The 13,715-nt window shown below is 52.2% G+C and overlaps 1 protein-coding gene across 10 annotated transcripts in view; it reads right to left on the reverse strand.

Moving 5' to 3' along the window:
* Positions 1-3,290: 3,290 nt before the first annotated feature.
* The window catches only part of ACTR3B (actin related protein 3B), a 57,342-nt gene continuing 46,917 nt past the window's right edge, over positions 3,291-13,715 (reverse strand). For 9 of the 10 annotated variants that reach the window (XM_039861113.1, XM_039861108.1, XM_039861118.1 and 6 more), the window contains 3 exons: positions 5,322-5,447; positions 4,335-4,418; positions 3,291-3,777 (listed from right to left, as the gene is read on the reverse strand). In XM_039861113.1, the coding sequence (XP_039717047.1) occupies positions 3,682-3,777; positions 4,335-4,418; positions 5,322-5,447 (306 nt within the window). In that variant the 3' untranslated portion in view covers positions 3,291-3,681. Of the gene's footprint in view, positions 3,778-4,334; positions 4,419-4,589; positions 4,697-5,321; positions 5,448-13,715 lie in introns of those variants that run through there. The other variant, XM_039861111.1, reaches the window with a different exon arrangement.

Here is a 13,715-nt window from a genome sequence, read left to right on the forward strand (position 1 = left end):
TCAAAGTGATGAAAACTCAGGACCTACAACCAAGATGACTCCACTCAGCAAAGCTGCCATTCAGAATGGAAGGGCAGATAAAGAGCTTCCCAGACAAGGAAAAAACCAAAGGAGTTTATCACCACATGCTGGAGGGATTTAAGAAGACAAAGAAAAAAGATAAAAAATATGAACAATGAAATGGCAGTAACTACATATCTATCAACAGTTACTTTAAATGTAAGGGATTAAACGGGCCAATCAAAAGACACAGGGTGGCTGAACGGATAAGGAAACAAGGCCCCTGTAAATGCTGCCTACGAGACTCGCTGCAGATCGAAAGACACACAGACTGAAGGTGGAGGGTTGGAAAAAAACATTTCATGAAAATGGAAACAAACGAAAAAGCTGGGGTAGCAATACTGACACCAGACGAAACAGACTTTAAAACAAAGGCTGTAACGAGAGACAACAAAGGACCCAACCAACCCACTTCTGGGTGTTTATCCAAAGAAACCCAAACACAGCTTTGAGGGGACATGTGAATCCATATGTTAATCGTAGCATTATTTACAACAGCCAAGGTATAGAAGCCACCTGGGTGTCCGTCAGTGGGTGAATGGATAAGGGAGAGGTGGTGCATATAGACGATGGAATATTAGTCATAAAAAATAATAACATTGTGTCACCTGCAACAACATGATGGACCTAGAGGGCTTTGTTCTGAGTGTAGTTAAGTCATAAAGAAAAAGACAAATGCCATGTGTGGGATCTGGAGAACAGGGTACACCAACGACAGAAACCAGCTCATAGACACAGAGAGCGTTCGGATGGTTGTCAGACTCGGGGCGAGGGATGGGTGAAGGAGAAGGGGATTCAAAGGGACAAACTGGTAGTTAGGGAACAGTCCTGGGGAATATAGTCAGTGGTATCGTAATAACTGTGTGGTGTCAGATAGGTCCTGGATTTATCAGGGTGATCGCTTCATAAATTATATAAACGTCTAATCACTGTGTTGTACACCTGAAACTAATATAATATTGTATGTCAACTATAACTAAAAAAAAATAAAAATATTAAAAAATTTTAAATAAAAGTTTCATAATTGTAAAAACTATTGATTAGAATGTTTGTTAAAGTGTGCATGTGTTGAAATGTTTTCTATAGAAAACTGTTCACTGAGGCATTTTTATCACAGAAGGTTGATTTTACCTATCGACACGATCATATCATGATCCAGAGCTAATCCAATCTGAAGAAAAGGTGTCTGTGGGTTTTCTCACACTCGCTAACGTAGCTCTAAGCACCTTTCCTCCTCGCAGAGCGCCCAGTGCACGCTGCGGAACCCCTCTCACCCCTCCGCAGCATCCGGCAGGAGTAAAGTGAGAGTCACTCCAATCGACCAACGGCCACGGGGCTACCGCAGCTCTCAGACAGATACGAGGGCAGAGGGTAAGAAACCGCCTGTTTTGGGAGCAGCCAGAGTGCAAAGGTAACAGCCCGGCCTTCCGCTCGCCAGGGGTTCCAGCCCCATCTACAAACTGGCATCATATAGGGAGTTAGAAGCAGGAAAGTAAAGGTGCCTTCCTGCTCCCCCAAACCCCCTATCTGCTTCACTTCACCTGGACGGGTCCCAGCCAGGGCCGAGAGCCCCTGCGCTGTGCCAATCACATGCTGATCATGCCGTCCATAAATTTTATGTTTAAAACCAAGTGCTCTGATCAAGATCCTGTAGGCTGGCAAACGTAAGTACAATCGCAAAGATAACCTTGCCCCAAATAAGGACAATGGAAGCTTTACAAGTTCTGTGGTCTAGGAAAGGGTGACACTAGTTCCCATTTAACCAGTGTTGGTACAACTGGACTCGTGGCCCAGGGACATCAGAAGAGCTGCCCAAGACGGAAAGCGGGCACGCTGCCCCCAGGGCTGGGTCCCGGCACTGACCCACAGGAGCGCATTATTCTAGGGCTGGGGGGAGAAGGCACCTGCTGACCAAGCACCGGACCAAGTTAAAAAAAATTAAAAAAAAGGGGGAGGCCCATGGAGCACAGAGGTCCATGTGGCACGTTCGCTGTGAGAAACGCAAAGCACCTTCGGGCGGGCGAGGCACAGGGAACGAAGGGAAGAAGGTGTGAAATGAGGTGGCAGGACCCGGGAGGGCTCGGGCGGGCGCCGTGCAGCCTGGACGGGAGGGAGCCAGGTGGCAGCAGGCCCGGCCGGAATGCGCTGCAGGAAGGCGGCTGAAGACCGAACAGTCCAGTGACCCCGAGAAGCAGCGAAGCCCAGAGTGAGGGCGGAGGAACTGCGTGTTTGGACCAAGGAAGAAGCAAGCGGCCGGAGACTGTCCGGCGGGGGTGAAGGCCCCAGGGACGCTGACACTCGGAGAGCGGCAGGGACCGCGCGGGAAGCCCCGATTCCACCACTCCCCGCAGAGAGCCGGCCATGTGGGCCCCGCCTGCTTCTAAGCCTAAGTGATGAAACCCAGGCTTCCTTAGAGAGGCAAGTGCTCAGCGGATAAAACACACTTCATGACTTGGAGAAATACCATAAGTACCAGTTTAAAAAGTAATATTAAGTATCATGAAAATGGAATAAAACTAAATCTCTTAATTTGGCAAACTACCTTTCAAGCCGGCGACCTACTCAGCAAACATCAGGATTTACCGAGAGCTTCCAGCCGTGATCTGAGCCCCTGGGAAGGGACCTGGAAACCATGGGCACAGCACGCCCCGGCCCACCCCGCCCGCAGCGGGCTCCACGCCGGTCCGAGGGCGGAGCACGGGCAGGCCACGTTGTCTTAGGAGATTTCCCTCCAGGAACTTGGTGCTGACCATCGATTCCTCCTCCGACGTGAAACAGATCTCAACACTCTTTAAAAGCGTAGGCGCGAAGGAGGAAAACGGGGGACCACCACGCCCGAGAGGAAGCGCGGCAAGGAGGCCGACCGCTCTCACTGCGATGGCGCAAGGTCGCGTCTCATCGGCGCTCACCCACAGCGAACGGGCGCCTTCCGTGAAAGTTCCGGAAGGTTCGGACAAGAACACGGAAAGGTGCGCCATCTGTAACAATTCTCACACGACACTGCTCCGTGCTGACCCGCCACGCCACTCCACACAGTGCAGTCATTTTCCAGCCAACGTGTGGCAAAAAAGTTCGCTGTTTTACGTTGCTCGCGCCTACAAACCTGTCGGAACATGCCCCACAAAAACTGGACACGTTTATCAGAGCACCGCATGACACCATCTGTTCATGCTCAGGACCAGCCAGTGTACCAAACACCCTAAGATACAAAATGATAGGAAATATAAACGTCAATTTGTATTTCAAGTTTACAGCGTTTTATTTACAAAAACAGGCTGGGGGAAAGAGGTTTACTGCCCGCAGTCTCTCTGGGGGGGTCTGTTTTGCACCGTGTTCTATGTCTCTCTTCTTAATAATTTTTAAAGTCGCAGTTTAATTCCTTCAGAACGTGTTTGTCAACTTGAAGCCTGGGGGTGGGGAGAGGGAGGGGGCCTGGGCGGCGGACACAGATGGCTTTTACTGAACGGACTCTGGCGGTGCCTCATGCACTCGGCGACACAAGCTCGCTCCCGACACCAACACCAGACGCCACTGGTCACACGAGCTGAGGTCTTCTCCGGGTTCTGAAGGACACTTGCTCGTCCGCGTGGCACTGCTGGGATGGTGACGTCCAGGCCGACACTAAGACATGACCCCGAAGACGGGGTTGTGGCGGCAGATGCTGGGGCCGTACTCCTCGTAGTCCTTCTTGGTGTGACACACCTGAAAGAACTCCGGCTGAGGGGTGACAAGCGGGAGAGGCACGTAAATGCTCCAGGAAGGAAGAAAGGTCAACGAACCCCCCGCGACGAGAAACCCTCCCTACCAGCCCCGGCTCCGTCCAGACCTCCCTTGGTCCTACGGTTTTCACCTCGTCAAGGGCCTGGACTCCTAAACGAGGCTTTATTTCACTTTTTAAAAATTTATTCAGCTTCTGTTTAGGACCAGCTATGTGATCGCCCTAAATTAGCGATTTTGTTATCTAGCCATAAATTTGAGGAGAAAAGGCAGTAACTACGTGGGAAAGTCACTAGAATGAATGACTAACGCGAGATGTTTTAGGCTGCTTTTGGATTTCACCGATCCATATTATCCGTGACCCCAAATTAGCATGGACACTTGCCAATTCACTGGACGATTTAAATGACCCTATTTTTTCTATCTCGCGGAATTAAACGTGCCACTGTTTAGAGCCACAGGCAAGCGGAACACACAGCACTTCACACGACAGTATTGGCCCACGCTCAGCAGGGAACGCAGAGACGACGACACACGAGAGCGGGGGGAGGACTTACGGTCGAGGCGAGCATGGAGCCCCCGAACCACACGGCGTAGCGCTGCATGTGGTGCGTGATCACCTGCACCTCCACCGGCTTCGGCTGCAAAGCAGACGGGTGCATTGTCGGGACGAAGGTGCACGCCAATCACCTTTCCCCGGGCAGGAGGGCGGCTCTGTCCTATCCGAGCGCCGACCAACGTGTGGGCCCCTCCCGCCTGGACGGCACAGCCCCTTCCCTCGTCCTTCTGTGGGGACATCAGCGACACGCTACCTCTGATCTGAGAAGGTTCTCGGTGGCTCCTGTCACCACCCTGCGCCCAGCCACGGCAGTGCAGAGGGCGCCACACGCCAGTGAGAGGGGGCTCGCCTTTCCTGGCACTAAAAGCATTCAATCAGGACTGCGCCCCGGCAACCAGCCAGTCAACCTTAGTTTTCACTAAGCAACTGAGATGTTTGGCACCGTCGAGATCATTCCAAGTAACACTAAGCACCCCCAACATTACGTTCTGCAGCCATGTGACTCCACCGGCCGAGAACACAGCTGCCCTCCTCACCCTGCACCAAAGCCCAGTCTCCTTAGAAGCCCCCGTAAGACCAGCAGCGGCTGAGGAGCCGTCGTCTTGGAGACGGACACCGTAAGTGCCCGCGAACACCCGGTATTTGGTTTAATAAGAACACCGAAGATCTGCACTGGGAGAAGGTGCCATCCCCTGGGATTCCGGTCATCACGCTCCACGCCTGGCCTCTCTCAGCACGAAAGAAAAGCACAGGCTGGCAGAGTTGGGGGGGCGCAGAGCGCTGCCGCATCGGCAGCTCCGTCCGTGTCAGCGACGCGCGTGGAACGAGCCTCTAAACGCGACTCCACAGCGGGGCGCAGAAGTGACTCGAGCTCGTCCGCGTCCCGCGCTGCAAGCCGAGCCCCACGCCCTTCGCATCGGGGGAGGGCCGAGCCAGCTCAGGCGCAGGAGCCCCGCGCGTTCGCACGCCCCGGCCCGGCCCCCACCTTTATCCGGCCACCGCTGAGCTCCTCGCTGAGTCGCAGCCTGGCGTCCACCACCCTCTTCAAATCTCTCTGGAGTCGACGCCCAAAGTCCCTGAACATCGTCGAGCCTCCCGAAAGAACGACATTCTGAAAGACACAGAGCAGAGGGGTTTCCTTTGGTGAATCAGCCCACACCAGCCTAGCGGCCCGGGCGCCCACGCAGACCCCACGAGCCCAACGCAGTTCAGCACCACGAGAAGATAATCGAGGCAGAGCGAACGCCGTCGAAAACGTGCACATCGTACGTTTTCCCTTTGTCACAAATTCCTCCTCTCGTACTTTTCCCCAGTTATAACCAAGTGAAAACATAAAGCAATTGCCCCCACGGGCTCCCCCCGTACAATGCAGAAGCTTCGCGAGGACCGGGAAGCCAAAGCCAACTGCATAAATGGGCAAACCGACTTGTTATAATAAAAATCTCAGGCCGAGTTAACGTTGGATACCTTCTGCCTTAATAACCACTGAGAAAAAGTCAGTCTTCTAGTTACCAGCTGAACCTTTCAGAGGGCGATGCTGGGGAGAGCAGGGGCACACCGAGACTACCAGGAGAAGTGTCTCCAAATGAGACATCCTTGCTGCCCACGTCCCTCCACCACCCTAAGGTCCTGCTAAGTGGCCACAGCAGAAGCGTCGTGTGAGAGGGGAACGTAGTGGGCAATTCCAGTAAATTTCTTACCAGATTTTGATGGAAATAAAAGTTGTATTCTTTCAGGCTACATCATATCATTTAGGACAATGAAAATGAAATTAAGATATCCTGACTTAACTCTCTTACGGAAAATGTCATTCAAGGAAACTACATAGAAGGAAAGAAAATGAAGTGGCCCTCATAGAGCCAGCCTGCTTCATGCCAGCCCTGACCTCGCTCTCCCTGACTCCCTGGTGACCACACGACGATCGTGTCGGGTCTTCTCCCGGACCAGTTGTCTGAACAGGATGCCCTCATCGAGTCTCAGGGACCCGTGGGGGACACGCATCTCCTGGTCCCTGGTGACGCAGGCTGCAGGTGATGCGGTGGCAGACAAGCCCTTCCCGGCCCTGTATGCCCAGGAAAGGCAGCAGCACCAAGCGGAAGGGGAGCACATCCTCTCCTGCTGGCTCCTGGCACCCACTCAGATTTGGCGTCAGACAGGCAAAGTCAGGGACCGGAGGAAAGGGAGCAGGGCCGGGAGTAGCCCCAGGATGCTGGCATGGCGGGGGATACACCCTGCCCCAGGGGTCTGCAGAGAGCACCCCTCTCCATGTCCTGTCGGCTGACCGCTGGTCGGCGAGAACAAGCTCTCAGTTGCCGGGCTAAACTGTCAGGTGCAGAAACCGTCACAAAGCCTCGGAAGGGACAAGCCAGGAGACGCCATCATCAAGCGGCCACCAAACCGAACTCACGGTTTTTACGTTTCACCTACTTTTGAGGGATTTGGCCTCAGGACCAGGATGAGGGGTGGCTTTGAGCTCAACCTTCCATGGGCTGCTTGGCAGAAGGGACGCTGGGGTGGCCCAGAGCCCTGCCCAAGACCGGTGTTGGCCGTCCCCAGTGCCCCCAACCCTCCACGGGAAGGGAACAACACCGCACTGCAGACCCTCAAGGCGGGTAGCCCTCCTGACAGAGAACGTCTAATAATAAACACACAGGACAAGCACCCGGTGAAGCTTCTGCCACCAGGATCACGTGTGGCCTGGCCCCCGCGGGTCCCAATGCGTACAAACCCATTTGCTCTCTGAAGGCTGTGGGCGTGGTTTCTTTCTTGAGGGGCGACCTGCTACTGACACCCCGCCCCACATAGAGCCCATGGGGCACCCATCGATTATTGACAAACTGTAAACTGAAAATATTCCAAGCAGCGTCCTGTCCTGGATCAATGTCATGACTAAGCACAGTCGCACACTGCCACCTTGTGCAGAAATCTCTCAGAAACAACTGTGTTTGGTCCCCGTCAGGGTCAGGAGCCATTGGCCACCGCTGCAGTCCCAGAACCGCTGAGCTCGGGCTCAGCCCTGGTTCCCGACACTCACGCAGGACACGCGCCGGGGGTGGCTGGGCCTCATCGCTGCGAGATGAGCATGAGCACGTGGGAGCCGCCCGGGCAGCCGCACCATCCGCGCGGCCCGGACACGTGTCCGGACACGGTGCGCCCACCGCTCTGCGGCGCGAGGACACAGCCACCGCGGACGTGACTACCGGCACGACCCCGGACAGCCCTGGCCCCCGGGAAGATCCCGGAGAAGGCAGAAAACTCGGACAGCAACACCGCGGGCTCAGAACGAGAGACAGCGGAGAAGCAGCGCCGAGCGGAGAAGCAGCGCCGAGCGGAGAAGCAGCGCCGAGCGGCGAACCCGGGCGGGCCGAACGCGGGCCGAGACGAGACGGACGGCGGGACGAACGACGGGTCAGGGTGCGTTTAAGCCTCACGCGTGACCAGAGGTGCAGAGACGCGCGAGTCCCCGAGCCGAGTCCACTGAGACGCGCGAAGAGCTTGCTGGCTGTGCTGACCCCACCCTCCTTCACCCCGATCCTGTCCCATTTCTGCCCGAGAACCGATCATCTGTACCTGGCAGATGCCAGGCTCTTTGGTGTTGGTTTTGTTGTGGCAGAAAACAGACCACACACACACAGGACTTGGTAAAACACAGTCAGGCTCACACGGCCCCAAGGTGCTGCCTGGAGTTAAGAGCGACCCTGTCCCCTCGATGCAGACAGACGCCACAGTCCGCTGCGCGGGGCTCGGCGACCATTTAAATCATTCGTATCTAAAAAAAAGATCACTGTTAATAGCTGTTTCAATACATTTAAATTCTACTTTTCTGGAAATGGCAAATATTAAGCCAATAAGTTGATGTAATGGGTTTTGTTTTGTCTTTTTTTTTATGAAAAGGAAAAGCCTTTTATTTGGTTATCATTTCAAGGCGGCAAAGGTGGTATACCCTTCGTTTAGATTTACCGATTTTTAACACTTGCATTATTAACGTTTGCATTACCACCGCGTTCATTCTTTCTCTTCTGCACACACATGCACACGTACACACATGCACACACATACACATACCTTTTTTGGGAATCATTTGAGAGTTAAAATCATATACATCACCGCCATTACTGCTAAATTCTTTAGTGTATATCTATTAAAAACAGAGACATTCCTTTAAGTTACCACCACACAACTGTCAACTTCATAAATTCACATTAACTCAACTTTTCCTGTCTATCACTCGGGCTCCAACCTTGTCACCTGATCTACTAGTTACTACACAGCATTTTTTCCCTCCAGTCCCGGATCCCGCCTAGGGTCGGTTATTTTAATTACTTTTCATATCTCTATAACGGTTTTTTTAATTAAAAAATAATTCACCAGAGTATGAAAATGAATCTTCATTATGATACTTCAGGAGCCCTGCAGGATCCTGAGTTGCCTTCAAAGGCATAATATGTAAAATTCATTTTTCCATTCATTCACAGTAAAAACCGTGCTGTGTGTACGTGGTCAAATGGTTTCAGACAAAGATGCCAAGGTACTTCAACAGGGAAGGAAGAGCCGTCTTCGACAAACGATGCTGGAGTAACTGATACCCACGGGGGAGGAAAAAATGAACCTTTCTTACTACTTTACTTCATATACGTGATTTAACGCAAAATGGGTCACCGATTTAACGTTAGGGCTAAAACAACAGAACTTATAGATGAAAATGTTTTTTAATCTTCAAATTGTGATGGAGGCAAAAATGTCTTTGACAAGACATAAGAAGTATGAGCCATGAATGTTAAAAACTGACTTACTTTGTAAAAGTTGAATAAGGTAAAAACCTGTAAAAACAGGTACAATAAGGTAAAAGCCCATTAATCTCAGAAAATTTTTTCCCCTAAACTACCTATGACCTACAGCAATTAGGTAAATTATACCTTCATAAGCAAAATTAAAACATTCATCTTTCCCTTCCTCCCTGACCCCTCCTGAAATTTCAGGTATTCTTAAATAATCCATGTGTGGCCAAGTCTAAAGCTGCTCAGTCTTGGATTCATGTTCCCAATTTAAAGAAAGCTCTTACGCCTAACTGGGCTGCTCAGCCAACAGAGGATTTAGACATGTGAGATTTCTAGGAAATGAGGCAGACGACACCTGCTGTGGACAACGAACCCGAGACTCTGGGCCGGCCCGTTGCCTGCATCTCTGTTCCTGCTTTTTCCCTTCATCGGTTCCTTTCCATCTCAGAAATTGCATGAGGCTGAGCGCTCTCTACATGATTCTTGTTCCCTTTTCCCCTTAAGTTCTGACTGGGAAGACCACTCAGCATCGGGCATCACCTTTAAACCTCTTCACAGGTCAGAACGTTCAACTGGTCACACGCGCAGCCAAGGACACTCGATGCCTGGTGATGTCAGCGCCAGTGACGGCGCCAGTTCTGCAAGAACACGTTCCCTTTGGCAGGTGCTACAATGCCCGCCACAGCAACGGCCAACCCAGAAGAACCCTTAACTTCCCTGGCACGAGTCGTATCAGACGACGGAATTACTCCTGGCCGTATCCTAGGTGAACGAGGCGGGGTCTGCCCTGTTGTGACTCCCTGTTCGTTTGGATAAAACACGGCTGGTAAAGTGGTAAAGGGCTCTGGGCACAAAACGCAGCGCCCGCCGACACCTCACGGTCCTGCGACATCGCCTGCGCTCAGGTACTGCCTGCCTCCTGGTTCGGATCTGTTCTTCGAGCTGCACTTAGCATTGTGTTTGCTACAGGAACAAGTTTTACTGTTTTAAAACTTCGTGTTGCACAGTTCAGTGTTAGACACCGCCCTGAAAATCGTGGCTCGACATTTTAAGATGCTCAAAGGCCTATGAGCCTTCATGAGAAACCTCCAGAAACTGCAGACGTCTGCCCTCAAAGAAACGTGACGGTAGAGCCGTCCAGTCCTGGTGCCCTTGTCGCTCAAACATAGCCTAAGGCTCCTAAAAATCCACTTTCCCACCGACGCGGCACAGGACGTACCAGGGAGGAGACCGACGATGGCGTGATGTACCCCAAAGAAGTCCCCTGACGATGAAGAATCAGCGAGGCTTTTAATTTCTGTTCAACAATGCTTCCAAGGAAAAATCTTGATCAAAAGGGGGGAAAATATAAAAAGTGACATCGACGAAGCCACTGGACAACGGGCCCGGAGCTGCCATCGCAGAGGAACTGCCTCGCACGTCTGCCTCTGACCTCTGGGATGTTACAACAGGACTCGGCCTAAAGCGACACTGTCCCGAAGAACCATTTCCACGGATAACGAGAAAGCAGGTAGGACTGCCAGACTGAAAGTTAAAAAGCGTTTAGAATCAGCGTCACTGTTACCTTTTCTGCACCAACAGAAATGCCTTCCTTCGGCAACCGGAGTGTCCTACGACAGATGACTGGCTAAAGCTGCGGTGCATATATACGGTGCAACGTGACTCAGCCGTGAGAAGAGATGAAATACGGCCATTTGCAAGAACGTGGAGGGGCCTTGAAATCATCACATGAAGCAAAAGAAGCCAGACAGAAAAGGCTGAAAAATCACATGATATCACTTATACGTGGGACATAAACCTAAAAGCAACAAAGGAACAGGACAAAGAAACAGAGACTCGGGGACATGGACAATGGACTAGTGGTTACCAGCGGGGAGGGGGCAGGGAGGTGGGGGAGGGAAAGGGAAAAAAATAAAATGTTAAAAAACATTTTTAAAAAAGACAAAAAAAAAGAAAAATGACTCCATGAACTACTCATGATTAATTGCTGAAAAATGGTGTAGGCAAGTCTTCTAAACATAGTTATATGAATTTGCTTTATTCATCAATTCCCAATATCATTAAGGTAATTTGTATATATGTGTATATGTATACATATGTATGTATATACAGGTATGTATACACACACACACACGTGTGTATACACTGAAAAATATGCTCTCAGCAATAAAAATGACCACCATGAAAAAAAAAGGCCTTCCTTCTATGGACGTCATCGTCCCTTTCCTTTCTCACAAACACCCCCTGCCTCCGTTTCCCCAAAGCTATTGGGCTTCTGTCCGAATCGGCGCTTCCCAAAGAGCGATTCTTCGATCTCAAATAAATGCGTGTTGCCTCCCGTGCTGGAAGGCCTTGTTTTTAACGTTAACATCTCCTAATACAGCAAAAAGCAAACCGCGTCTGTACAAACGCCACATCCAAAGCAGCAGGTATAGAGGAAGCACTGTGACCTTTAAAGTTGCTTCGGGGGTTACTGAGTCTACAGTCTACGCAGGGTTAACGAAATATTCACTGCACCGAAAAGAAGTGAATAAATAAAGTTGCTTTGAGGGAAAGGGAATGGACACATTCTTACCACCGGCAGGGCACACGCTGCAAACAGGAAATCAAAAATTAAGTGTCATAATAACTAACCAAGGAAAAACTTCCTCACCTCACTCAAACTTAAGTGGAAAAGTTCTTGCACTCAAAGAAAAGAAAGGAGATGGACGTACCCTCACCTCATGGCCTCCTGGCCCCCTACGCTAGCCCTGTGCGCAAACACACAAGAAATAAATTCCAGAACGAACCGCGGCCCTCGTCCTCAGACGTACATGCCAGTTATCTCTGGGGAAGAGGACGCGGCTGAGAGTCTGCCTTGGCAGGGGGGTGCCCAGCCGGTGGCCCCGGGGGAGTGGGGGAGGGGAGGACGGCCCCCCCCATCACGGCCCCTGGCTGGCCTGCCTTGGCAGCGAGCTCACTCACCGGCAAAGGACACTGGTGTCCTAACTCGTGTTCCGCGAGCATTAAAATGCTGCCTGAATGTCCTACTTTCGACCCAAGTGACAGTGGCACCTACGGTTTAAATGGGGCTCAGAGATGTCACTGGCTTGGGTTTATTATTCCTATGTTTGTTTCACTTTCAGAGTGGGGGGAAAAACGAAAAACGAAAAGAGAGGAGTATGTGAAAATACCCATACGTTTATTCTTTCCACCTCATCTCAAGTAAAACAACAACGCTTAATTATCGTATACCTCAGAACCACGAATGTTTAGCCCAGCGGCTTAACCAAGCTCCACGTGGGAGAGTAGGTAAATATTCTAAGCCAGTCTTTAAACAAGATATCGCAAATAATGAACTTTTAATATTCTAAAACCCCTTAATTACAGAAAAGGAAAAGACTCATGAGGCAGATTATCACAGCACCAGAGTCTATGGAAAAAGCTCCCAGCAGAACTCAGCACAGAGGAAGCATCGAAACGCTGTTTGTCGAACGTCGGTTTCAAGGGAATGACAAACTACACCGCTTTATTTCACTGTTTGTGAAGCGCAGGTCAACACGACCTCTTCAGATTTTGAAGTCCATGTTTAACGGCTTAACAAATATTTACTGAACCCATCTTCTGAACTACCTTCCACTAAGATTCTAGACTTGGTTTTATTCAAGCCCCTGCTCCTTAGGGCAGCACGGAGGGGGCTTCTATGCCACACCCCCCACAGCTGCCGGTGCCCAAACCTGGCTCAGCAGCACCCCCCTTCCTGCCCTGCGTATGAGCGGGAGGGGCACGCGCGCCCTCGCACGCTCGCTCCGCAGTACGCCCAGGGACCCGCCACGGGCCGGCCCTGTTCCCCGCACGGGCAGTCGGCACAGACCCCAACCACACACGGGGAGCCGCAGCCCACAAAAGGAACATGGCTGGGCCAGGCCACCAGGGTGAGCAGCACCGGGAGGGGACCGGACGCGAGGAAGGTGGAAACGGAGTGCAAGGCCCAGGGCGTGGACGCGGGCGCACCAGGCTGCCAGGAAGCCGTCTGCAGATGGCATTCGAGACGGGCTGGGAAGGTGAGGCAGGCAGACAGACACCTGGAGAGTTTTCCAGAAAGGGGCGCAGCAGGGCACAGGCCTACGCAGGTGTGGGAGGGGAGGGGGGGCAAGGAGAGAGGAGGCGACGAGGGCGGGGGGCTCCAGGAGGAGGCGCCCCGGTCCCGGGGGGCTGTGCAGCCCCACAGGACGGGCTGGCGTCTGGGGGAGCTGTGCGGGCTCTGGCGGGCTTCTGTCACAGGCCTGATGGGACTGCCACGTGACGCTAACTCAGGAGTGAGGACAGCGGCTCAGGGTGCGACTTTAAAACCGGCGGCAGGAAGCGAGCGGCTCGAACCCGGACCGCAGCGGGTCGGGTCGGGAGACATGGCCGGCTTCCAGGCGCTCTGAGAGCGGAGCCAACAGAACTTGCCCACCGGGCTGGTGAGCAGCTCGGAGAGTAAAAGGGGCTGAGACGACAATCTCCAAAGGTTTTGGCCTAAAATCTGGAGGGCGGAGCTGCGTTAACCACAGGCAGGATGATCTGCAGAGGACAACGAAGGACTCGGCTCGGGTACGTGGGTCTGATGGCCTCTTGGG

Source organism: Pteropus medius, unplaced genomic scaffold (genome assembly GCF_902729225.1).
Source record: "Pteropus medius unplaced genomic scaffold, Ma_sr-lr_union100, whole genome shotgun sequence".
Lineage (NCBI taxonomy): Eukaryota > Metazoa > Chordata > Mammalia > Chiroptera > Pteropodidae > Pteropus > Pteropus medius.